General features: G+C 38.4%; 2 protein-coding genes across 2 annotated transcripts in view; both read right to left on the reverse strand.

Moving 5' to 3' along the window:
• Window positions 1-1012: 1012 nt before the first annotated feature.
• The window catches only part of LOC311499860 (adhesion G-protein coupled receptor F1-like), a gene marked incomplete at its 5' end in the record, with an annotated part of 47834 nt that continues 21454 nt past the window's right edge, over window positions 1013-27392 (reverse strand). The window contains 3 exons of the mRNA XM_084560998.1: window positions 1013-2081; window positions 2168-2210; window positions 2601-2642. Of these exons, the coding sequence (XP_084417124.1) occupies window positions 2053-2081; window positions 2168-2210; window positions 2601-2642 (114 nt within the window). The 3' untranslated portion in view covers window positions 1013-2052. The remainder of the gene's footprint in view (window positions 2082-2167; window positions 2211-2600; window positions 2643-27392) is intronic.
• On the reverse strand, window positions 2539-26623 carry LOC311499360 (uncharacterized protein; the record flags this gene model as incomplete). Its single annotated transcript, XM_084560316.1, has 13 exons — window positions 2539-4153; window positions 4236-4412; window positions 4729-4907; window positions 5011-5136; window positions 5250-5498; window positions 6370-6588; window positions 7606-7986; window positions 8389-8872; window positions 9803-10308; window positions 10708-11312; window positions 25431-25540; window positions 26122-26177; window positions 26422-26623. The coding sequence occupies 13 exons, from the start codon at window positions 26621-26623 to the stop codon at window positions 2675-2677; spliced, it is 4773 nt and encodes a 1590-aa protein (XP_084416442.1). The 3' UTR covers window positions 2539-2674.

The raw sequence follows: 27392 nt of genomic DNA on the forward strand, positions 1-27392 counted from the left end.
AGCTACCAGCACCCTGAAAGACAAAAGAGAGACACAAACACCAACACCAAACCAGCAAAGGCCCTGGGGCCGTCACAAGACATTTACTGATAAATCTTGCTGAATGAAAATCAGGATCATCACTGACAAATATATCTTCACATTTTATTTCCCTTCGCTAACTAAACTATGAAGAAAAATAATTTAGTTTGGCCTCATTGCAGCAAAGTGACGAACAATGAATGAATACTGGTGTTGGACAAATACAAAATACTACACTGTAAAATTGCTCACTTAAGGTAAGGTTGGAACAAGTAACATTTTTCATGAATATAACTAACTGAAGTGAGTAATAATAACGTGCTAAAATGCACCGTGACAAATACTTTATTAGGATTAATAAAGTATTCAGATTCTGATTCTGACTCGAAGCCGTACTTGATCGTCACATCATCAACAACAACAAACCTGCTTGCCAACTGATGACGCACAAATGTACCTAGTACTCCCATCGATCCTATAGAACCATTATGCAAAACCATCAACCAAATAGATCTGGATGACAAAACAAGGGGGAAAAAATGGTTTCTTTTGTTTAAATGACCTGGTTAAGAGGACTGGTGTTTTATTTGACTCCCAAGTTATATTATTGATGTGCAAAAGCAGTATACTGTAACTCTGAATGACCTCTCAGATTACTGGTAGTGTCCACGGCTTCCCCGTTTTACCCAAAGCAAAACAAGGAAGTGATGGTTTTAGGAATTCCCCAGCGACTTAAAATTTGTGACATGTTATACTCTTTGACAAACTGATCTAGGTGAGCAATCACCTGCTTCACTATTTACCCCGCAGCTGCCTTGAAACTTCTGCCTGCTTGGGTTCAAAGTAAAACCTAAATCTTGAAAATCTGCCATCAGGCCTCTATCCAACCTTGACAGACAGAAATATTTTTAACCTTGTGCCAGATTAGCAAGATATGTGAAGGAAGAAACCCACAAAGTCCAATGGCTTCTCAAAGGGTTTAATTATAACCAACATACAAAGAAAGAAATGATACATGTCTGCTTTACAAATTCAAAACATAATGAGGAATAGACATAGTACATATTATATATAAATATATTGTAACTGGCAACATGCAATTGACCAAATAAACAGCAGAACAAATGACCACATGCTCGTAAAAGAACGCATAAAGATATTGTCAGGAACAAACATACTAAGTTAAAGTAGCAACAGAGGCTCCTTGATAAAATTAATTAATTAATTAATTAATAAAAATAGAAGTAATTGCTTGCACCTTTACCTGACTGAAATATGACTGAAAGGGACAATCATCCAGGATAATTTATCATTCTGATGCCACACTGTGAGTAAACAATATCACTGAGCTGTGTAAGACAGCCTTGCCTAACTGATTTGAGTTGCAAAGTAAACCATGAGAAGAGCCAGTATGCATTGTGTACTTTATCTTGTATTTACTTCCTCAATGTATTTTATCACAGCCTGTGCACGAGTATACACACACAAATGTTGTAAAGGGAAAATACAGTATTATACATCCAATATAATGTAGCGAGCAGAGGCGTCTGCCCTACCCCCAAACAACTAAGAAACTGTTTATGCCATTTTGGTTTGGGAGTCAGCTCTTCCAGGGAGCTGAGCCAAAGGAGCCGAATCACTAGTTGATTGCAGTGAGAAAAAATAAATTGTATTAAGCTGGTTTGCTTAGTTAGTTGTTATTCTGACTGACGAGAAGAGAGAGAGTCACTGGATGATGGACCAGATGACACGTTGTTGCCATCAGAAAACTGACAAGAAAACAACATGGCTCAGTCTGTGGCAAAACAATGAAACAGCAGATCTGTACTAAAACAATAGAAGAATAAAAAATGTGTTAGCATTTTCAAATTAAGTCCTAATTCTTTCTCTTAAAATGATAACCGCAAATATCTCCATATTATCAACAATCACAGGCGTGTTTTTGAACCTCATTTCCCAGAGAGCCAAACAGTGTCATGTGTGACACTGTCATTCAGACTCTGTCGAGCCATGTTCTCGTACAAACCCAGTCTACTTGGAGGGATTCCAGCGCTGATACTCTACAACAAAATTAAAAGGTAAACGCATGATCCATCACAATATTTGACTGAGCTGGAAAAAATATTATTCAGAAAAGTGTTATTACCTTCGTCCCACTGTTGTGTCGTTGTTGCTAATTCTGACCACACCTGTAAAGTTACATTTCAGAAATGAGCACGCTGCTATACAACAAGCATCAAGCATTTATTTTAGAGGAAACTGTGAAGTTCAAAGTTGAGAATCGTTGGTAATGTTTTGGGTTTCTAACTGTCAAGCTCATCACTTCAATCAGATCAAGCTATGAGAATGTTGCTATTATACTTTCTTGAACGTGTAGAGGAATGTGAAAACCTGCCACTTTGGATCATTAACAGTCGTAGACAAACCATGAAGTAGCCTTTAAAGGTGGACATTTATCCCAAGTTATCTGTTTAAATCTACTTATTAAATCACACGTTAATCAGCTATACAAGATGTGGATTCTACATCAGAGTTGGCTTTTAATTATGCTGATTAAATGTATATTGAGACAGACATACCCTTTTGTCCAACAGTGTTCCAAACACCAATATGAAGAAACCCTTTATAAAGAAACACAGAGTATATAAGGGAGCTATAAGAGATTCAGTGATAGCAGACAAGCCAATAAATAATGTAGGTAGTACAATAAAATGTACAGATCAGCTTTATTAAATACTGAATTAGTACCTGCAGGTGAATTGAACAATGCAAATGCAATATGAAATCCTTCGTTGTCTGGGTCGGCAATGGTTCCAACTCCCAGGCCCCAAGTTAATCCAAAACCTGGTGTGAGCACAACCAAACTCCTGGCAATAACCATAAGCATGTGCCTCTCAGTTGCTTGGGCAGCACTCCGTCCTGCCTTTGTCCTCAACATTTTGTATATCACCACAAGAAGGATTATGAGGTTTATCAGCACTATTGACAGCACAGGTGTCACAAATGCCAGTAGAGCCTTGGACTCGTACCAGTTGAGCCAGCAGGTCCCAGTTCTTTGGACGTATTCATTTCTGGGTGCAGTTACAGCTATAGTGAGGGTTGCAATGATGATGGGTGCCCCATAGCCTAGAGAGAATCCAATAGCCAACATAGATGTTTTAGACAAACCCCCTTCAAAGACAGCGACTGTACGGTAGAGCAACAGCAGACCTGATGCTAACATCCAGAAGAAGAGGGCTAAGTAGAAGAAATGGATAAAAAATGCAGCTGCAGTGCATGCTGGGCTGTTTGTCCCCTTTGTGTCTGAAATGAATGCTGCAATAATAAACCAAACGTCTGCAATCAGAAGAGACACTGCAATGTTAACAATGGAAACATGACGCAAGTAAGACGTGTTGTTCTTTCTTATTTTTCTCCATACGACAGCTTCAGTGATGAGACATATGACCAAGGAACCTATGGATATACCAACTCCAAAGTAGGTCATATAGTCCAAGACACGGTCATTGACACCGTTGGGTGACATAAGGATAGAGAAGGAGGTCAGATGGTTGCAGTGGCATGTGAATCTTCTGTTGACACTGAATACCAATTCACAGCCCTGGTCATCCCATCCTCCAAGACCATCAAAGAAGCTGAAGTTCCAGAAAACACATTGAGGATTGTCCAGAGTGTCGTCGTGAGTGACATTAAATGTGAGTGAGATATTATTGACAATGCCACTGGATTGAACTAGTATAACCCTGCCATTGATAATAGTGAGTGAGAAATTGTCTTTATCTCTTGCAGAAAGTACTTTATCCATTGAGGAGAATGTTATAACAGTGATTGACTTATTTCCTCCATCAGACTCTGGTATGTCTATCTCAACTGAAGAATTGAAGTCAGCACTGAAAGTGTCTGTGAATGTAGTTTTGTTCAAGAGAATAAAAGGAGTATCAATGTCAAAAGTGTCATTGGTAAGGCCCCTTGTTATAGTCTCAAGAGACTGCAACAATAATGAGCTGACACTTTCAGCTGTGGGGATGTTACTTCTTGTTGATGACATGTTTCTGGTATCATTGGTGTTCATTCTTTCCCATGACTTTCTGGCCTCGTCTGTGGTGAGAACACCTACAGTTAACAGCACATCCTAAATTGAAAGAAAAGAAGGTATTAAATCTTAAAACATTACTATTTACAACATGTAAACCCCAGCAGACTAAGTCACTTACCTCCATTGAAGGTCTGCTTATTGAGATATTTAATGATGATGACACGTTGGCTACATTTCTGAGTATTTCAACAATGGACCTGATGGTCGCAGGAGATTCAGTCACATTTGGAGTGGAAGTGACAGTGATATTGCTGAGCTCGTCCAAGAATTCTGGCAGTGAATTATTATTTAAGGACTGTGAAAGTATAAAATTAAGATTTATGGGTTATCTCAAGGATCCAATTTAAGTTGGAAAACCAAGACCTTCAATCAAAATGTAGGCAATGTCATGTTTAGCTAGACATTTTGAATCAAGACCTCCATTATTGGGTTAAATAATTATATAAACATGTAATCAACTTATATTCTGCATATTTTGTCTTGTAATTTACCCATTTATTGAACACTGCAAACCAATATTTTTAATAATACAAAGGGAAAAGCTATGGCTGAAGGAAGGCAGCTGCTAATGCCATCATCTGGTGATAGAAACAGTTAGACAACTAGATCACCTCAGACTGCACAAAGAGCTCCTGAACAAGTTGAAGGACGCAGTTGTCTTGGGGATCTTCAAATTGACCATTTTCCTTACAAACTGCTGTCTTTTCTCCCACCTTGTCTGGTTCGCATGGTGCAACAGCCTTGTAACCTACAGTTGCATTTCCAAATTCATCATCAAAACACAAGAACTCTAGAGGGAAAGAAGGAGGTTTTCATGTCAGTGCTTGAAGTTACAGGAAAACATGTCTGGATCTGAATTATATTTGGACTGGAACATTTGGATCAGCACTCACTTTCGTTTGAAAATGTCAGTATTATTTCTGTTTTAAATGATGGATAATCGGTTGATTGACAAGTGACCTTCTTTTCCTGGTTTGTTTTACATGCAGGGACTGTAAATCGATGGGCGATGGTAGTTCCTGTGAACAAAAAAAGAATATTTCAATACAGACACTGGCAGAGTATAAACACTGACAACCTACAAATAATGCATATTATAAAAAGTTGACATGAGAGATACTTTAATAGGTACCTGATTTTAGCTGATGGCTGATTCGCCTTTTGTTAGTGTCAGATTTACCTGCATCTGACGAATTCAGAAACTGAACCTTGTAGGGACTGTTGACAGAGCACTCCACTAACACAGTTCCACCCCCACACTTCACATTTGCGCTGCGTGGTTTCACTTGGATTACGGGTGTCAATCTGAAAGTGAAGGATCCATTGGACTTCTCTCGGAACACTGCACCAGCTTTCCGTATCAGCTTACATTCATAAAGTCCTGAAATCAATGATCATCATCGTCATATGAAGTCAGTGTTACTGAAACAACAGCATGGCCATTTTTTTCCACTAGGTTGTTGGAATACCGTTGGTTGTTCTTTTACATTTCAATTCAATTCAATTTACACACATGAAGAGTTATACTTTTAACACTACTGCCATAAATCAGTAATGTCCACTAAAAGATTTATTCTAGACAGCCAATCAGCGTTTTAATCCACACATAAATGTACCTGTAAATGACACTTTGCTCTCTTTAGAAGTTGGTGTCATCCTTAGACTTTAATATCACAGATAACAGAGATGGAAATTATTTACCTTATCCAGCAATTAATTATTTGGAAAAAGGTATTACATTATTATTGTTGCTATGGCTTTTAATCGGATTTTTATTGAGAGAATTAGTCATTGTCGGCTTGTTAAAGATACATGTCTCATGAGACAATTGTATTTCTAGTATTTCCCTGACAGTAATAAAAATGATTTCTGCTGACATTTCTTTTAACATAACACTGACATTAGCTTTTACTGCAAAAGCACTGACTGGAGTATTTTTGGCTTTTGATTTGTCTGGTCTACCTGTTTCATTGGTGTTATCCGTGTCGTTCTAAAACAAATACCAAGCTTATTTATTAGTTGTTGTTCAAATGCCACAGAATGCAACAAAATAATTTCTCTGCCGATGTACTGCAACCTGTAGATTTTTTTTACAATTCACGTTTCATTGTGCGAGACTGGTGCAAAAAGTAATGGCTACCACAAGCTATATATAAAAAATATCTCAGTATTATAATTTACTAAGTCGAATAGAGTTAAATTTTGTCTAGGTCTAAGGCAAACATTGTAATCACATTCAATCTGTATCTTACCAATGTCAGTCCGGAAAAATCTTGATACAGTTAATGTTGCTGATCCGTTCTGTCTCGAAAAGCTGTGTTCTTTATCTTCAAGTATGAGACTGCCATTACGTGACCACTCAGCAGTCCAGTCTGTACCAAAATTGAGCCCCGCTGGTGGAGGGCCACATGTTACAGTCACACTATGTTCAAAGAATACTTCTTTTGGATCAAACTTCAAGAATGCTGTACCTGAACGGACAAAGAAAGTCAGTTACCGTAAAACCATCCAACACAAGGATTATATACATGAAAATAAACCAAAAACAACTGGCTTACTGTCAAATATCACAGAGTAATTTCCAGTCAGCTCAGTAAATAATCCAGATTTAAGTGCTGTAATTTCTGTGTCTTGAAAAGATGTAGCATTGACAGCAAAGGTAGCAATGGTGCTTCCGCTCCTGTAATACAGAATTGAATACCAATAAAAATCCAAAAAGCAGGTATAATGTCAATGATTTAGGGCCACATTACATCTGATCTGGAACCATAGTGTCGTCCTCCAGTCACTGCCTACAGAAAGCATTTAGACCAGGTTTTAGTTAGTACTAACTTTAAAACATCTTACTGAGGCGTCAAGACTGCTGCCCTGTCACATTTCTATTTAACATTAAACTTAAAGGTGCAGTGTGTAGCTTGCAACCAATAGAATGCCCCTCAATTGCATCTTCCTTTCCATGTGTGTAGAAGCTACTAAGGCAGTTGCTGCTTCAGCATAAAAAAAGTTAAAGGCCAACTTTGTAATTACCGATGATTACACACCAATGAAAACATAAATGTAATAAAATAACACTAAATTTCCTCAATCCTATGTACATTGCAATTATGGTTGAAAAGAATCCACATTTTGTGTCCAAAACTTATGTAAATGGGTGTAAACTCAAACAACTAAAAATGTACTTACTTTAATGAGATTAACGTCACTGAATGTAAAGTTGAGATGTGCTTCTTACATTGGTTTTGAATCTGTTTGAGAGACATATCAAACCAGAATTAATAAATATCACATTCATTAGATTAACATTGTGATGTCACTGAATGACAAAGACAGGGAAAAAAAGCCTAAATACTTACTGATTTCTGAATGTCTTGGAAGACTTTACTGCTTGGGTCATTGTATGAGGGGTTGAAATCCATGTTCAGGGTAAGGTTGAAGGTCCTCTGTTCAGAGATATTTGTCTGTGTCGTTTGTGCTGTCGTATTTGTTACCAATGTTTTTGCTGTTGTCAAGAGTGTTGTTGTGCTTGGCATTGTTGTACTTGGAGTTGTTGTGTTTGGTATTGGTGTCATTTGTGTTGTTGTGTTTGGCATTGTTGTCGTCATTTGTGTGTTTGCGGTAGTCATCAATGGTGTTGTTGCGTTGGGCGTTGTTGTCATTGGGGTCGTTATGTTTGACACTATCACCATTTGTGTTGTTGTATTTGTAGAAGACGTAATTTGTGTTGCTGTGTTTGTGGTGGTCGTCACTGGTATTGTTGTGTTTGGTAATGTTGTTGTTATTGGTGTTGTTATGTTTGACATCGTAGCCATATTTACTATTGTTGTGTTTGCAGTGCTCATCATTAGTGTTGTTGTGTTTAAGGTAGATGTCTTGGGTGTTGTTGTAATTGTGTTTTTTATTGTTGTGTTTGAGGTTGTCATGATTGGCGTTATTGTTTCAAGCATTTCTGCTGACACTGAGGTTGTTGTGTTTGACATTGTTGCTGTCACTTGTATTGTTGTGTTTGCAGTGCTCGTCACCGGTGTTATTGTGTTTAGTGTTGTTGTGTTTAAGCTCGACATCATGGGTGTTGTTGTATTTGCTATTGTTGTAGTTGTGTTTTGCTTTTTAGTGTTTGGGCTGGTCATCATTGGTGTTACTGGGTTTAGCAATGCTGTTGCCTCTGCAATCGTTGTGTTTGACATTGTTGCCATAATTTCAGTTGTTGTGTTTGCAGTGCTCATGATTGGTGTTGTGCTCAAGGTAGACGTCATGGGTGTTGTTGTGTTTGCCTCTGTTGCTGTTGTGTTTGCAATTGTTGTGGTCATTTGTTCTGTTGCGTTTATGGCAGACAGCATTGGTGCTGTTGTGTTTGCCATTGTTGTTGTCATTTGTGTAATGTTTGAGGTGGATGTCTTTTGAGATGTCGTGTTGTACATTGTTGGCATCGTAAGTGTGGTGAGTGTGTCTGTGATACCCATCAATGGTGTTGTTGCATTTAGCGTTGTTGTCGTCATTGGGGTTGTTGTGTTTGACAATGTCATCATTTGTGTTGTATTGGAAGAAGACGTCATTTGTGTTGTTGTGTTTAGCATTGTGGTCAATATTTGTATTGTTGTGTTTGCAGAGGTCCCCACTGATGTTGCTGTGTTTGGCATTGTAGTGTTTGGGTTCTTCATCGTTGTAGTTATTATGTATAGCATTGCATCTGGGGTTGCTGTGTTTGTTGCCGTCATCTCCATTGTTGTGTTTGTGGTGGTCGTCACTGGTATTGTTCTGTTTGGTAATGTTTTTGTTATTGGTGTTGTTATGTTTGATATTGTTGTCATCATTTCTATTGTTGTTGCTGTGTTTAAGGTAGATGTCTTGGGTGTTGTTGTAGTTGTGTTTTGCATTGTTGTGTTTGAGGTTGTCATGATTGGTGTTATTGTTTTAATTATTTCTGCTGACACTGAGGTTGTTGTGTTTGACATTGTTGCTGTCACTTGTATTGTTGTGTTTGCAGTGCTCGTCACTGGTGTTATTGTGTTCAGTGTTGCTGCGTTTAAGCTAGACATCATGGGTGTTGTTGTATTTGCTATTGTTGTAGTTGTGTTTTGCTTTTTAGTGTTTGGGCTGGTCATCATTGGTATTACTGGGTTTAGCAATGCTGTTGCCTCTGAGATCACTGTGTTTGACACTGTTGTCATAATTTCTGTTGATGTGTTTGCAGTGATCATGATTGGTGTTGTTGTGTTTAAGGTAGATGTCTTTGGTGTTGTTGTAGTTGTGTTTTGCATTGTTGTGTTTGAAGTTGTCATGATTGGTGTTATTGTGTTTAGCATTTTTGCTGACACTGAGGTTGTTGTGTTTGACATTGTTCCTGTCACTTGTATTGTTGTATTTGCAGTGCTCATCACTGGTGTTATTGTGTTTAGTGTTAAGTTTAAGCTAGACATCATGGGTGTTGTTGTATTTGCTATTGTTGTAGTTGTGTTTTGCTTTTTAGTGTTTGGGCTCATCATCATTGGTGGTATTGGGCTTAGCAATGCTGTTGCCTCTGTAATCGTTGTGTTTGACATTGTTGCCATAATTTCAGTTGTGTTTGCAGTGCTCATGATTGGTGTTGTGCTCAAGGTAGATGTCATGGGTGTTGTTGTGTTTGCCTCTGTTGCTGTTGTGTTTGCCATTGTTGTGGTCATTTGTTCTGTTGCGTTTATGGCAGACAGCATTGGTGCTGTTGTATTTGTCGTTGTTGTTGTCATTTGTGTAATGTTTGAGGTGGATGTCTTTTGAGATGTCGTGTTGCACATTGTTGGCATCGTAAGTGTGGTGAGTGTGTCTGCGATGCCCATCAATGGTGTTGTTGCATTTAGCGTTGTTGTCATCATTGGGGTTGTTGTGTTTGACATTGTCATCATTTGTGTTGTATTGGAAGAAGATGTCATTTGTGTTGTTGTGTTTAGCATTGTGGGCAATATTTGTATTGTTGTGTTTGCCATTGTAGTGTTTGGGTTCTTCATCATTGTAGTTATTGTGTATAGCATTGCATCTGGGGTTGCTGTGTTTGTTGTCGTCATCTCCATTGTTGTGTTTGTGGTGGTCGTCACTGGTATTGTTGTGTTTGGTAATGTTGTTGTTATTGGTGTTGTTATGTTTGACATCGTAGCCATATTTACTATTGTTGTGTTTGCAGTGCTCATCATTAGTGTTGTTGTGTTTAAGGTAGATGTCTTGGGTGTTGTAATTGTGTTTTTTATTGTTGTGTTTGAGGTTGTCATGATTGACGTTATTGTTTCAAGCATTTCTGCTGACACTGAGGTTGTTGTGTTTGACATTGTTGCTGTCACTTGTATTGTTGTGTTTGCAGTGCTCGTCACCGGTGTTATTGTGTTTAGTGTTGTTGTGTTTAAGCTAGACATCATGGGTGTTGTTGTATTTGCTATTGTTGTAGTTGTGTTTTGCTTTTTAGTGTTTGGGCTGGTCATCATTGGTGTTACTGGGTTTAGCAATGCTGTTGCCTCTGCAATCGTTGTGTTTGACATTGTTGCCATAATTTCAGTTGTTGTGTTTGCAGTGCTCATGATTGGTGTTGTGCTCAAAGTAAGCGTCATGGGTGTTGTTGTGTTTGCCTCTGTTGCTGTTGTGTTTGCGATTGTTGTGGTCATTTGTTCTGTTGCGTTTATGGCAGACAGCATTGGTGCTGTTGTGTTTGCCATTGTTGTTGTCATTTGTGTAATGTTTGAGGTGGATGTCTTTTGAGATGTCGTGTTGTACATTGTTGGCATCGTAAGTGTGGTGAGTGTGTCTGTGATACTCATCAATGGTGTTGTTGCATTTAGCGTTGTCGTCATTGGGGTTGTTGTGTTTGACATTGTCATCATTTGTGTTGTATTGGAAGAAGATGTCATTTGTGTTGTTGTGTTTAGCATTGTGGGCAATATTTGTATTGTTGTGTTTGCAGAGGTCCCCATTGACGTTGCTGTGTTTGGCATTGTAGTGTTTGGGTTCTTCATCATTGTAGTTATTGTGTATAGCATTGCATCTGGGGTTGCTGTGTGTGTTGCCATCATCTCCATTGTTGTGTTTGTGGTGGTCGTCACTGGTATTGTTGTGTTTGGTAATGTTGTTGTTATTGGTGTTGTTATGTTTGATATTGTTGCCATAATTTCTATTGTTGCGTTTACAGTGCTCATCATTGGTGTTGTTGTGTTTAAGGCAGATGTCGTGGGTGTTGCTGTAGTTGTGTTTTGCATTGTTGTGTTTAAGGTTGCCATGATTGGCGTTATTGTTTTAAGCATTTCTGCTGACACTGACATTGTTGCTGTCACTTGTATTGTTGTGTTTGCAGTGCTCATCACCGGTGTTATTGTGTTAAGTGTTGTGTTTAAGCTAGACATCATGGGTGGTGTTGTATTTGCTATTGTTGTAGTTGTGTTTTGTATTGTTGTGTTTGAGGTTGTCATGATTGGGGTTATTGTTTTTAGCATTTCTGCTGACACTGAGGTTGTTGTGTTTGACATTGTTGCTGTCACGTGTATTGTTGTGTTTGCAGCGCTCGTCACCGATGTAATTGTATTTGGCGTCTTGGGTGTTGTTGTAGTTGTGTTTTGCATTGTTGCGTTTGTGGTGGTTGTCACTGCAAATAAATCAGAAACCATTGGCATCAATAGAAGCTCTTCTTGACTGAAAAATCTTTCAGTTCAATGATTACAGAATGTTTGGAATTGAGAAAAAAGTAAAATGTTGTCCATACCAGTTGGAGTTAGTTGACCAAAAACATGAGGCTCCACTGTGGTGGAACTTGTAACAGTTTGGACGTTATATTCAGTGGAATTAGTGAGAGCTAGAGTAGAAACAGACATGATCAGATACTGTGTCACTGTTGAACTGATTAAAAAAAAAAAAAAAAGATGTTTTACCTGTTGTAATGGCAGTGTTGGTGATTTCACTTGTGCTGCTAATCGGAAAGCTGAGATTGTTCAAAATCATTCGGAAACCCTCCAGGTTAGAGATTTTTATAACTCGGCGATTGTTCAAAATCATTTGGAGATCCTCCAGGTTAGAGATTCTTATAACAGCTTGGAGCTCATAATGAGTGGGATTAGTGAAAGCTAGAGTAGAAACAGACATGATCAGATACTGTATCACTGTTAAACTGATAAAAATAAAAAATAAAATAAAAAGATTGGTGATTTCACTTGTGCTGTTGATTGGAAAGCTGGGATTGTTCAAAATCATTCGGAGATCCTCCTGGTTGGAGATGCTTATAACTCTGAGAATGTTCAAAATCATTAGGAGATTCTCCAGGTTCGAGATGTTTATAACTCTGGTATTGTTCAAAATCATTCGGAGATCCTCCAGGTTAGAGATGCTTATAACAGTTTGGAGCTCATAAGCGATGGAATTAGTGAGAGCTAGAGTAGAAACAGACATGATCAGATACTGTGTCACTGTTGAACTGATACATCAGTAACAAGGGCAGAACAGATTCAGTGATCAGTATGTATTGCTCTAATAATCAGCACAGAGATGTGCAATAATCAATCAGTTAATATAGTTGATGAACTAAAATGTGACTCACTTGCTCTTTTTTCTCTGGCATGAATGGGGGATCCTTTTGTATCATTTAATTCCTGGAAAAATCATCAGACTACAGATCAATAACTGTAAATAAGATAAAAGATAGGAGTATATACTTATTAATTCTTCCTCTCACCTCAAAGAAGACATTCAAAGAGTCTCTGTTTCCTTGAGTCGCCTGAATGCAGCATATAGTCAGAAGAATAACCACGTATCCTACAGCCTTTGGTAAAGCCATCCTGACTAGAGAGTAAATACAGTTAACACAATCACTTTTCATTATTAGATCAAGCAGAAGACATGTGCATTTATATACTGTACGGGTAACCTGTGAACATTTTTAAAGACAACACAGATGCTCAAAACTACAAGCTGTTATGTGAGACTTGAGACTTGCAGATTTACTGTTTGAAATGCTACCAGGAAGTCAACAAAGAAAAAATATGCCACCTCCCTGATGAGCAATGTGAAAACTTGTGGTTGTTGTGGCATGTGACCATTGCATTCACATAATGTGTTCATGTTTATTGTTCAGCACGGCAAGAGACAGCCAAGGCCAGTTTTAGGAATTATAGACTTTAAAAACAACACGTAAGGACAAACTTGAACAAACTGCAGTTGCATCAAATTCAAGACACAACAATGTTACATCATAGTAACGTCAGATATGTCTTTTTCTCAGAGAAATTCTCAAAATGTTGTTGACGTATAATGGATATGGCCAAGGACTGACATCGGAATGGCTCGGTAAAAGTCAAATTGACATTTTTTTGGAACATTACAATACCAAAGCAGCAAAAAAAAAAAATAATAATAAAATAAAATATTCTTGTACAGTGGTTCAGACAAACAATGTATCAATGAATTAATTGGGAATCTGTAGAAAGTCTATATTATACATACAGGGTGTTCCACCTCCTTTTCTTTCCAACTAATGATGAACCCTCGTGACTTGAATCTTGAATGTGTTTTTCACTTGGGTGTTGTGAAGGCTTTGTGAAATCACAGTGTGCTTGCACTGAGAGCTTCCAAATGCCACACTTGACATCAACTTTACCTTAATTGTTAAATATGTAATGAAAGAATTTCCACACCTGTCCATGAAACAGTTTTTGAGTGTGTCCAGTTATTACCCTCGTCCTCTTGAAAAAGAAAGAGCTACTGTACATACTGAGGAGCTGTAATTCCTACACTTCTCAATAGTTTATATTGATTGTATGACTAACTTAAAAAACATTGTCTTAAAACTCAGAGAAACTAGTGTTCAAGAATGTCTGGAATATGGAAAAAGGTGCGATTCATCTCCTGTAATCCAGTCCCTACAGTGATGCATGGTGTCTTAGTATCATGCTCAGGAGGAATTTATCAACAGCAGGGACAGACAGATTAATATAAATTCAGCCAAATACGTCCTCACAGTGGAGGAACGTCCTGGGGCTGGAGCAACGGTTCCCCTTTGAGCGCAGCAATGAGCCAAAGTATATAGCTGCAACAACACTGGCTTGAGCACAACAGCCTGGCTGTCTTTGTACGGCCATTACCATGTAGAACTTCTATGCAGAAGTCTCCAGATGGTAGCTCACAGATCCTACAGTACCCATCACATTTAGCAGAGTTTGAGAGGGTCTGTGACGAAGGGTGGACTAAAATAACCGAGGAGATTTGCAGAATACCTGTTCTCCAGCAAGTATCCTATCAGCATTGAACTAAGGGTATGAATAATGTTGCAATCACATATTTCAATTTTGGATTTTAATTCATTTTAAAGAATCAAGAATCAAGAATCCTTTATTGTCATTATGTGAGAACATAACAAAATTTTGTGCGGTAGCTCCTGGCTTAAATAGTGCAATACAAAAGACTTGGAATAGGCAAAATGTTTAACTATAAGAATAAAATAAGATAAAAAAGTAAAAATACAGCTGTGCAAATATATACATAGGAATGAATAATTAGCAGCAAACCTTGTAAACATACAGTGCAAACATTGCAATGATTGCAAAGTGTCCATGGCGGGGGGCGGGGTCAGGGGGGAGGGTTGAGTGTGTGATTGACTTCACAGCTATGGGGAAGAAGCTGTCTCTCAGTCTGTTGGTTGTGATTTTGATGTTTCTGTACCTTTTCCGTGAAGGAAGAGGTACAAACAGTCCATGGCCCGGGTGGATCCGTCTGGCCCTCTTCTGGACTTGGGCAGCATACACATAGTCCAGATCTGGTAGACGACAGTCTACCCGAGCTCAGTCCTTCCTGTTCTGTGCTGTGCAGCCGCCGTACCACACTGTCACACTGAACTTGATGCTCTCCACAAGCTCCACTGCCTCCCCATGTAAGCAGAGAGGAGCGTGTTCAGTCTTTCTGGTCCTCCTGTAGTCCACTATGACCTCCTTGGTCTTGCTGATGTTCAGGATGAGATTATTTCTGGAGCACCACTGAGTCAAATTCTGGACCTCTCCTCTGTAGTGGGTCTCATCGTTGTTGGATATGAGACCCACCACGGTGGTATTGTCCGCAAATACAGTAAAAATATAAAGAAGAGAATGGACAGTAGTTTGTCTTTATGTATTATCATCATCATTATCAATTAGTCAGCTCACATTTACAGTGATTTTATGCAAATTTCAAAAATGTTATATTGGAGCTGAGAATAGATCGCTGAAACAAATAATAAATAAGTCAGCTTCTTTCGCAAATGACCATGGAACGCCACGCGATGATACTGCAGGAGCATTTTTTCAAGTAAATTTTTGCCACACTGAGTATGTTACTGAAGTCTGGGCGTTAATAGATTTCAAAGTACACAACACTTGGCTTGTAATTTGTGTTGGATTCTAGACTGTGCAAATTTAATAAACTAAACACCTAACTCGATGATCACAAGCAATCATAAAGGGATCCATGCCGTGGCGAAGTCGTCCCCGAGCGGGAAGCAGAGGCATGAGTCACCAGTAGCGCCCCCTATAGACCGCATTGCATGAAACCTAATGGGCTTGTAAGGAGTCAGCCACAGATTATAATTGTCAAATTTCAAGCAGTTTACTGTGGTGGTTTGTGAGATATAAACATGTAGTCGCTGTAGCGTCCCCTACAGCCCGAATTTCACGAAACTTGGCATGATTGTACGCAAGCATATTATAATAACGGTTGCTAAGTTTCATTAGGATTGAAAGTTATAGTTATAGGCCTTAAAGTCATATTAAATGTTTCTGTGTCACCTGTAGCGTCCCCTGTAGATGTTATGTCATGTAATTTGATGGACATCTACACAATATTTTACAGATTGTGTATACCAAATTTCATTAAGTTAGCAATTGCAGTTTTTGAGATACTGAAATGTAGCTTGTGTACCAAGGGTCACAAAAGTTGGGGTGCTTGTACAGAATCATATTATTATCTTCAGTGATGTGAAGTTTGATTACGTTTGGGTACATACTTCACAAAATATTAGCTTTGGAGTTACACTGTGCCACGCCGTAAAAATTAATTAGCCATTAACTTTGTAATCAATAATCCTGGTAAAGTTCTTTTGAGAACTTTTTATTATCTTTGTCCCTAAATGATACATGCCAAGTTTGGTGAAAATTGGATGAATGGGCTAGGAGTTGATTTTGCTTTGAGGTGCAATTTTTTCAAAATGGTGGAAAAAAATGGCAGGCGGAAATGGGTGTGGCCTAGTCCATTAGAACCAGGGCTATGTAATGAATCAGAGGGAAAAAGAATTTTGTTTCTGGGGCACACGGGCTTATTATAGCACCACCTAGCTGTAGGCATGTGTATTGACACATTAGAAAATTGAAATGCTCGGACTTCTACCAAGTTACCAGGTTTGATGCCTTTTGCCCTTGCAGTTTGTCCTGGGCAGACACTTTTAGCTAAGCAGTGTTGGGAGTAACACGTTACAAAAGTAATGTAATTACTGTAATGTATTGCTTTTTGCTGTAACTCGGTAAAAAAAAAATTGGGTAATATTTTACTCGGTACAAAGGTCAGTAACACGCGTTACAATGCATTTTAACCCGAAATTAAGTGGTGTTTTGTTTTTATTGCCAATAACACCGCGAGATCAGCAGAGGAGAAAAATTCAGCGCAAATTTGTAAATTGTTTCTTCCAGGCTCGACGTCGGACAGTAGCCCGTTTTTAGGGGTGCTTGTTTTATTTTAAAAGGGTTTGTCTATGATAAGATGACAAAAAATAGCTCAATCGAAGATAATATGTGGTTTAAAAATAACATTTTAACGTGGAAATGCCGTAACCCCCCGAGTGGTATGATCCACCTGTCTCGTTTACCCCTCCCTCCCCCAAGCACGCAGCGCGCACACACCTTAGGTTTGGCTGACCATCTGAGGCGTGTGGCTCCTATAAGTTACCAAAAGATCTATTTACTTTATCATTCAGCACCAACACATCACAGTCATTAGCAACAGCCCTAAATTTTACTGTTGTTGTTATTGTTCAGTGGGAGTTTACTAGCTGACGTTTTTGTTCTATCTAGCCTTGTGGGAGAGCTGAGCCTTAACTTCTCTGGTAAACTAATAGTGCAGGTTGTCAGTCAACCACTGTCCACAGGTTATATTAAGCTTTTGGTTTGTGCATATGTGTTGATGTTAAAGCCAAGGTTTAAACTAATACTGCCTATCTACAGTGGACATTTACAGCTTTTGCAATGATGGGTGGGGCTTTGTTACCTTTCTCTTTCTTGTTAAGGAAAATGGCTTATATGAAAACTTAAAAATAAAAACGTATTTAATATTTTTTTCAGCATTCTAATTACCTTACAAAGATTGGGGAATTAAAATTAAAATGGATAATATTTTTTTTCCTGGTAGTCAGGAGGTTAGCTTGCTAGGGGTTGCTTTTTTGACGTTTATTGACCTTAAGTTAGTTTTGCACTTATTGTTCCTACCTCATCTTCTCATTTAAATGCAATTTATTTTCTTTATTTTTTAAACTGCGCCTATTACATTCTTCTGTTGTTAGCCTTAAGCCTAGGAGCATAATAAGATACATTTAGAATAAGTATATATATTTCCAGTTATTTTGGTGAAAGTAACTTAAAAGTAATGCAGTAGTAGTGTAATGCCTTACAATTCAGAGACAGTAATATTATAATGTAATGAATTACTTTGAAATGGCAGTAACAAGTAATACATAATGTATTACGTTTTTGAAGTAACTCGCCCAACACTGTAGCTAAGCATAACATTAAGATGAAGGTGAAGAATAAAAATCGGAAGAAAAACAATAGAGAACCTGCAACGTTGTTGCATGGACCCCTAACTAAACATTAGAATAGGAGAGAATTTTCAGAATATGTGTCCATAGTTGTTAAAAGAAGTTGATACTGAATTACATTTCCTTCTGTTTAAATAAATTCTGGAGATAATCTTGGGTGCAAATATATAGACCTCTGATCCACAAGATAGGTACCCAGGAAATATAAAAAAAGTACTGGAAATGTATGAGCCGTGCTTTTAATAAGTTCAGTGGGGTTTTCCCTTTTCCCTTTTTTCCCTGCCTACATTTAACAAGAAACTATTGTTTTTCAAGCCGTGAAGTTCCTGCTTATGTTTCCATAAAATGCTGCATGCACTGTGTGTACAGTACATGACAGTAAGTAGTATGTAATACAATGCAACTAGTCATCCACCCTCGCAGCAGCACTCCAAAGCCGTAGTATGTAATATAATGCGACTAGTTATCCACCCTCGCAGCAGCACTCCAAAGCCGTCTATAGACACTTAATGGCATGACTGATTTGAGTTTTATCTCAGATCTCTCTCATTAACTCTATGGCAGAAGTTCTTACAAAAAAACACAAATTACCGAATAAAGGACTAAAAATCGCACATGTAAACATAAATAGCATTAGGAACAAAGTACATGAAGTAAATGAAATTCTCTATAATGATAATATACAAATACTTGCAATATCGGAAGCACATTTAGACTCCACATTTGAAGACAATGCTTTAAACATCAAGGGATACAACATATACAGAAGAGACAGAAATGCATTTGGTGGTGGGGTCGCACTTTATGTTCAAGAAAGCATACCTACTAAAATCAGAGAAGACCTGATGAACTTTGAAATCGAAGTACTTTGGCTGCAAATACATCTGCCTCACCTGAAACCGATTTTGGTGGGCTGCTGTTACAGACCGCCAAGTGCCAACAGTAGGTACTTAGATAAAATATGCCAGATGGTAGATTGCATTAGTGTTATGGGTCAAGAAATATATCTAACAGGTGACTTTAATATAGACTGGCTCTCGCATAACTGTTCACAAAAAAACAAACTGTTAACTACTACTTCTGCCTGTGGTCTTCAACAGCTTATAAATATACCTACTAGAACATGTCTGAGAGGGCGGGGTATTAAGAGCTCAACATGTATTGACCATATATTCACAAATGCTCCGAAACAATGTCTCACAACTTTTTCATTGCCTATCGGTTGTAGTGATCATAACATGGTGGCAGTGGTAAGGAAGGCAAAAATTCCAAAAACGGGACCCAAAATAATTCTTAAAAGATCATACAAATGGTTTAAAACTGAGGATTATTGATATAAAAAATTATAACAAAAAAGTATGGAAAACACTGAATGAATTAATGGGCAAAAACCCTCAAACACATCATTCTTAGAGGTGGACGGCAACTTCCTCTCTAGACCATCTGACATTGCTAACTATCTTAATGAATATTTCATAAATAAAATTGATCAATTAAATAATAATATGCCGCCTATTGATATAAATAACATATCCAATCTATTAATAAAAGATAACATTATGAAGGATAAACAATGTTCATTTAAGTTTGATAAAGTAGGTATTAAGACAGTAGAAGATATGTTACGAACTTGTAAAAATAAACCACCAGGCATTGATAATCTTGATAGTAAGCTACTAAAGCTGGTCGCAGAGGAAATTGCACCTCCTATCTGTCACATTATAAATATGAGTTTTGCCAACTGTCAGTGTCCACTACAATGGAAGCGTGCCAAGATAATTCCATTACCAAAAAATAAGAAACTGCAATTTTCAGGAGCCAACAGTCGTCCAATTAGCCTTTTACCTGTATTAAGTAAAATTATGGAAAGTGTAATGTTTGAACAAATGACGAACTACTTATCTTTGAATAATTTACTTACAGATTTTCAACACGCATATCGTAAGGGTCACTCCACAACATCAGCTCTAACTCAAATGACAGATGACTGGCTTAGGGAAATAGATAAAAAGAAACTAGTTGGTGTGGTTACGCTTGATTTCTCAGCTGCATTCGACCTAATTGACCACAATTTACTGTTGAAAAAACTTGAATGTTATGGGTTTGAGGTGTCCTCTTTGTCCTTCCTAAGGAGTTATCTAACTGACAGAACACAGACAGTTTTCTTTAATGGGTGTTTTTCTGAAGAGAATGTTGCGTCATGCGGAGTACCACAGGGGAGTTGTTTGGGACCGTTATTGTACATTATTTACACCAATGACCTACCACTTGTTCTGAGAAATGCAAACATAGGAATGTATGCTGATGACTCAACCATATATGCCTCTGCACTATCCAACGGGGAGCTAAATGCAGTTTTGAAAGAAGAGTTAAAAGCAGTTGTGGAGTGGGTTAACTGCAACAAACTTGCTTTGAATATATCCAAAACCAACTGTATGATAATGGGCTCGCACCACAACATTAGTAAAAATCCTCAGTTAGATCTGATAGCATCTCTGTTATAAGAAAATGCAAAGCATATTTATCACCAAAATCAACTAAACTAATAATACAAGCTCTAATTCTGTCAAATCTTGACTACTGCTCAGTGGTCTGGTCAAACGCCACGGCAGACACAATTAATAAACTTCAAAAAGTGCAAAACAGAGCAATTCGCATTGTCCTGGGTTGTGATCTTAGAACTAATGTATTTAAAATGTATTTTTTTTTCTTTTAAATTTTTGTCTTGTATTGTATTATATGTCGGACCCCAGGAAGAATAGCTGACACACACGCAAAAACGGTTTAGGAACAACTCAAAAAACATGAAGAACAGCACAAGGTGTTGACCTGGCCTCCAAATTCACAAGATCCCAAACTGATCAAGTATCTGTGGGATGATCCACAGAGGCCCCTCCCCTCAACCCATAGGACCCAAAGGCCCCCACTAACAACATTCTGTTGCCAGACACCACAGGACACCCTCAGACTCTTCATCGTTCTCATCCATTTGAATTCAGACTAACTATCAGTACTATCAGACCATCACTAACATTCTGAACAACCTTTTTATGTAATTAAATGCTGGTTTACAAGCGCCTTAGATTCTGATATAATTACATCACATTTCTTTGTCAGGATACTGACTATAATTCTATACTGTCTCTTTTAGAAGTCTTAGAATGTCCAAATAATTATTATTATATTAAGCAACAGGATTTATAGGATATATAATGATGACAGTAATAAAACACTTTATTATCCTACATTGTATCCTACACAAGCTGTACACAAATCATGTAGATTTCATGTCATGTAAAACCAACAAACATTAAAGCTTTCATTAATACGTATATAACCCTGAGGGAGTTTTCACACAAGTCCTTGAAGCAGACAAAGAACCCAATCAAACAAAAGAAAGAGAAATATTGTACATTCATTCATTCAGTCAAATGAATCATTTGTACACAGTGTATCTGTCAGTATCAAAAGTATGTGAATTCTTGTTTTCAGAACCTGGTATAATGCAGCTAAACATTTCCTGTAACTGCTGATATGTCGTCTACAACAGCTGGGAGGAATTTTTGCCCATTCCTTCCTCAGTACAGAACCACTTCAGTTATGAGATGCTGGTGGTTTTCCTCACATGAACTGTTTCCTTCAGGTCCTTCCACAAGATTTCTATTGGATTAGGGTTCACCGCATGGATAGATGTCATGAGATTTTCTTTTAGAATATGCTGGTATAATTTAGAATGAATTCATTTGTCATTTAATGAGCAGTCCTGGCCCGGATGTTTAAAAACATTAACATTAGCCAATGTGAGAGAGGGCTTTTAAATCAAACAAGTATAAACTATCAGACCATTACTAACATTCTGAACATCCCTCGAGTTTCTTATGTAACTTATGTGCTTTCCCTAGGGGTTTCAGGCCAGGTTTTGTAATGCGTCTTCAGACAATTTGTATTGTTATTGATGCTATATAAATAAATGAATTGAATAAAATGATGGTTTACAATAGCCTAGGATTTTTATTTGATTAATTACATTAATTTTGCATGTAGCTTGGCAGTGAGTTGGAGACGTTTGTCTCAGTGAGGGACAGGAGGACAATGGACAAACTGCTCTCCATCATGGACAATCCGTCACATCCACTACACCAGACTATAGAGGGGCAGCGGAGCTCATTCTCCAACGGACTGATTCAGCTCCGCTCCCACACTGAACGCTACAGGATGTCATTCATACCATTCTCTGTCCAGCTGTACAACAGCTCACCTTTCTGTGATAACAGATAACTCCGTGTTATTCATGTTAATGGACACTACTGCACCCTGTATATATAATTTATATCCTTCCTTCTCTATTTCTTGTACATTTGTCCATATGCTAATATGCTTATTTGTACATTTTTGCTTATACTATTTTTATTTTATTTTACTAGATTTTATTTTACTTATTTTTATTTCTATTTTATTTAATCTTTTTTTTTTTTATCTGAGATTCTTAAGAGTGTTTTTTATGTACAACTAAGCTACTGTGACCAAGCAATTTCCCTTGTGGATGAATAAAGTTTATCTAAGTCTAAGTCTAAGCTTTTGAAGTGATCTTTGTTGGTCTACTACCCCTGTAGAGGGTAACAGTTGTCTTAAATCTCCTCCATTTGTTGTCTGTGAAGGTTCTCAGTCATCCAGGTCATGGTTTATCCAAAAAGCGTTTTAAAAAAACTATCTGTCTAACTGTGGATTTGTGGATTCCAATCTCTTTATAAATGGTTTTGTGACCTTTTCCGGCCTGATGTGCAACAGCAATTCTTTTTTCTGAGGTTCACAGAAAGCTCCTTTGTCCGTGCCACCATACACTTCCACAAAAATAATTCACTGATCAACACCTTAGTCTCATTACACTGATTGTAAACACTTCTGAACAGATGGACTCTAATTCTGCCTTGGTATCCTAGAAGTGAACTTTGGACTTCACAGAAATGTAATATTTGCAATTTTTTCAGATTAAACAAATAAACAAGTATATATATTTTTTTGTTTAATTTCGTTAATTGAGTAAAATAAATAATAATAACCACTTATATAATGTATGAGTGAAATGTTAGTAAGATTTTTACCTGTCGTTGTCTTCTTGCCTCTGAAAAGGTTCTTGTCAGGAGGATGCAACCTTTTTACTGCACTTCTCCAGATACACAGACAAATATTCACAGAAAGAGAGACTATCTGTAAACTTCCTGGAACATTTTGTCTGACTCCCACACCTGTTTACTAGGTCAAACAAGTCACACACTGTTATGACACCTGTCTAAAGCCTCTGCATATTTTGCATACCCACATGCAAATTCTACATGTAAATTACTACTGTATGGCAATTTGTCATTTAAATAAATGTATTTTACAAATTCTTCAACCTATTCCAGGTAGATTCTCAATTGTTTAATATTGCAACAACACTAGACTATAGATCCACACAATATCTTTTCCTTTTTGTGTTTTAGATAAATGATTCCCTATGTTCATTGTTGTTAATCATCAAAAGTGAATTGAAAAAGCAAAAGTAGTCCACATTCCAATGGCAAACTATGGGAAACTGGATTGTGTCCCATGGCAACAGTGGACAACTATGACCTCGAAGGGAGTATATTTGCATAGTAAATGACAAGAGATGTGAACACTGCTATAAAAGTGACCCCAGTAAGCAGGATTATTAAACAGATAACGTTGGACCTACTGAAACTTCAAAACCCATCTAGATTAACATCAAAAGAACTGGTAGCTCAGTGTTCCAACATCCACAAACAGCAACTGGTATCATAACTAGGATGACACGTTGGGGGAAGATATCATCATCCCTGACATCCAAGATTGAGTACCAAGTCCCAATAGCACCTAACTACGAAAAAGGTTTTCATTCATCAACACACAATGCACATGTATAATGGAAAATCAAATATAATTTAATGTATACGGAATACGGGTGTACCTTGGAATGTGGGTATACGAGTACCTACGTCTTTGTGCAAGTCTGGTCTTAAAGTACAGAAAAAAACCTGTGCTGCTTTTTTATCAGTCCAACATTAAATAAATGAATAAATAAATAAATCTGCTCTCACACATTAATAAAAACATATTAAACCTTTGTGATCCACTTGGGACCACATTGCTATATTCAGTATCGTTTTTACTTTTACATACTGCTGAGCAACAAGACATAGAGTAGAAGGTGTCCTTCTTCTTGCGGCTAAGTCATAATTGCAGCAGATACCCCTTTTCTCCGGGCACTCCAGTTTCCTCCCATCATCATAACATGCTAGGTGCTAGGTGGTAGGCAACGGGTCAGGTTGGCCCACAGTGCGTGTGGTCGCAGCGGCTCAGGACTAACCCTCCATCCGACCATGTAATTTCGTTGTATAATGACAAATAAAGCACTTTACCTTTACTTATTATTAAATACTTACTTATTAAAACAAAAGGCCAATTCCATACCCTATCTTTACCTGTTGGTATTATGTTTGAGCATCCAGGACCATTTATCATCATGACCTTGAGGAAATAAGTTCACTGATCTATGTCTATGTCTCACTGATATGACTAACAAACTAATCTGAAAGAAGTGGCAGTTTGTACTGACTTTGTGGAAGTTTAGTTAATTGAAATTATCTTATGAATAATGGACTCTCCCAGTAGTGGAGAGTGGACTATTACGGTATAGTTAATCCCAGCCAGCGTGTGAATACATGCATTGCACACACATATTGTAGTGAGCAGACTGACCAGAGCTGTCTCCAGATATTATCATGTATTGGTGAAAGAGACAGAGTCACTGGATGTTGGACCAGATGAAATGTTGTAGCCATCTGAAAACCAGCATGAAAACAACATGACTCAGTCTGTGGCAAAACAACAAGACAGCAGAAACAGTACTAAAACAAGAGACAGTAGGCAGTGTTTCCAATGCAGGAGTGGATTTCAGTCTGGACCTGACTGTTGGATGGCCTGACCAACTGATTTATAAGCCTCTTGGACACCTAATACAAACTTTATTTTAGCATTTTGAAATTCAGTCTTAGTTCTTTCTTAAAATGGCAGCTACAAATATCTCCATAGTGTTCTGTTTGGTGGAATCTATGACAATAATCACAGGTGTGTTTTTGCACCTCATTTCCCAGAGATACAAACGGTGTCATGTGTGAAACATAACAGTAGTTTAATAATATAATAGTACTTTTTCTTTTCTTGGTTTCTTGAGTCATAGTAATATTTACTTGCTAGTATATGTAAAGAGGTTCAAAATGCCAATTTGACCAACCAGTTATAGATGGGCAAGACACAACCAGACCAGATCATAAAAATATATCTTTATTTGCAGTTCTAAAAATATAATTAAAAGTCATGGAGCGACATCTGGGGCTGACTAATTAAAAGAGGGCTACAAGTTTTCTGGCTCGGTGTCCCGGGTGTGGGTTCTGGTGTGAGGCAAAACCGTACAATCACCAGGGCTGGTACTTTGTATCCGGCGGGGTTGGCTGCTGTACCAGGTGGCTCCGTCGGCACTACTCCTTGGCTACTGCTGCTGCTCTACGCTGCGCTGTGCTGTTGCCGGCACTTTCTTGCTCCGACCCACCGTTCTCAGGAGAAGACTCCGTTACCACGTCACACACACCCCACTGACACCAGCAGACAAAGAGAGAGACTCATTAAGAAACATCACCAAACTACTAATAGGGAGCTTAAACACACAATACCAGGCACCAGCAGACAAAGAGAGAGACTGAATGGTGAATGCACTAGTGGTAGTTAAGCTGGCTGTGACAAGGTCACACCCAGCACACCTGTATCAGATCAGCCCATCACCTAGGATCACTGCACACACCCACATGTGGAAGCCACACCCACTCTTACACACCCCAACACACACACACATGCACCATGTGCTCACAAAATGCCTGATACAGATCTACCCTGTTACATATACTTCACACAGCGCTATTTTATTGACTTAGCTCTGCATAGCCTCTCTGGCATTACAATTGTGTTAGCCCATTCAGTGAAAGATAGTGACTGACTTTAAGGAAATTTATTGAAATTAAATTGTAGAGACCGTTACTGCTATACCTCTTTCTCGTCTTCAGTTATGGAAAAGTCCAAGTCCATTTGAAGAGTTTGCAGCGCTAGTGCTCTAAAACACAGGTAGCAGTAAATACAGGAGCCACCACAACACTTGAAAAGTGAAAAAATAAAAAAATACCTTACCCTCGTCCCACTTCTGAATGTTTGTGTCATAGCTGCTGATTCTGACCGCACCTGTAAAGTTACATCTCAGAAATGAGTACACTGCTATACAACAAGCATCAAGCATGTATGTTTAAACTGTAAAGTTCAAAGTTGGGCATTGTTTGCATTGCTCTGGGTTCCTCTGGAGGGTCCTCCTCACTTCTGCTGGGGTCACACTGAGGGGCTCTTCTCCTGGTAGAGGTGTGAGTCTGATGCTGGGGGAGGTGTCGGGGTCGTCAAAGCGATGTGATGCACTTTATGCCCCTCCACATACTCTGTGGATCGTTGGATGCAAAGTGTCCCTGGATCCTCTGGGCGTATGCGGCCTTGGCCCTCTTCACTCCTGCAGCCAGCTGTCTTCTAGTCGCCCCGAGTGCCAGTCTGTCACCAGACCTGAACACAGCATCCCTGCCTTTCAGCAGAGACCAGACCTCTGCATTCAGCCAGGGTTTCTGGTTCGGGTAGCATGTTACCATCCTGGTGATGGTGACATCCTCTGCACACTTGATGTAGCCGAGCCGCCACAATACAATATACAGACAGGCATTAATGACTGCTAAATTGGAACCTGCAGCAAGCTGAACAATACGGAAGGAATATAGATTCCTCTGTTGTCTTGGCTGGCCAATGTTCCAACTTAAGTTAACCCAAACTCCTGGCAATGACCACAAGTATGTGCCTCTCAGCTGTCTGCAGCTGCACCTTTGGGAAGATGTTTTTATTCTGAAACTTCAGCATTTCAAAAGTAACAAAAAAAAAAAAAAAGAATAAAACGGAAGTATATGATATTTACTTGAATGAACAGTCATGTACTGTGAGCACTAGATAGGCCAGTGCATAGTTTTTGCACTGTAAGCAATCTTCTAAAAGAGACCAAAAATAAGGGCCATGTTCCCAGCTTTGCCCAGATCACCACATCAGAAACAGCTGGAGAACTAGATCTTCTCAGACTGGCTGAGCAGATGCAGCTGTCTTGACGACCTTCAAATTTACCATTTGCAGTACAAACTGCTGTCTTTACGCCCACACCATTTGGTTTGCAGGATACTTCAACCTTTAGTTCCTTCCCCAAATTTTTCAATGTAGCATATAAACCCTAGAGAGAAATAGGCAGGTTTTGTAATCACAGGAACATGTGTGGAATGGAATTGTACTAAATGCTTTCTTGAGTTTGGACAGCCTGTGGGAAAACGTTGTTTTTTAAAAAACGGATGGATGGATTCGTGATTGACAGGTAAACTTCCT

Source organism: Chelon labrosus (assembly GCF_963514085.1).
Source record: "Chelon labrosus genome assembly, chromosome: 14".
Lineage (NCBI taxonomy): Eukaryota > Metazoa > Chordata > Actinopteri > Mugiliformes > Mugilidae > Chelon > Chelon labrosus.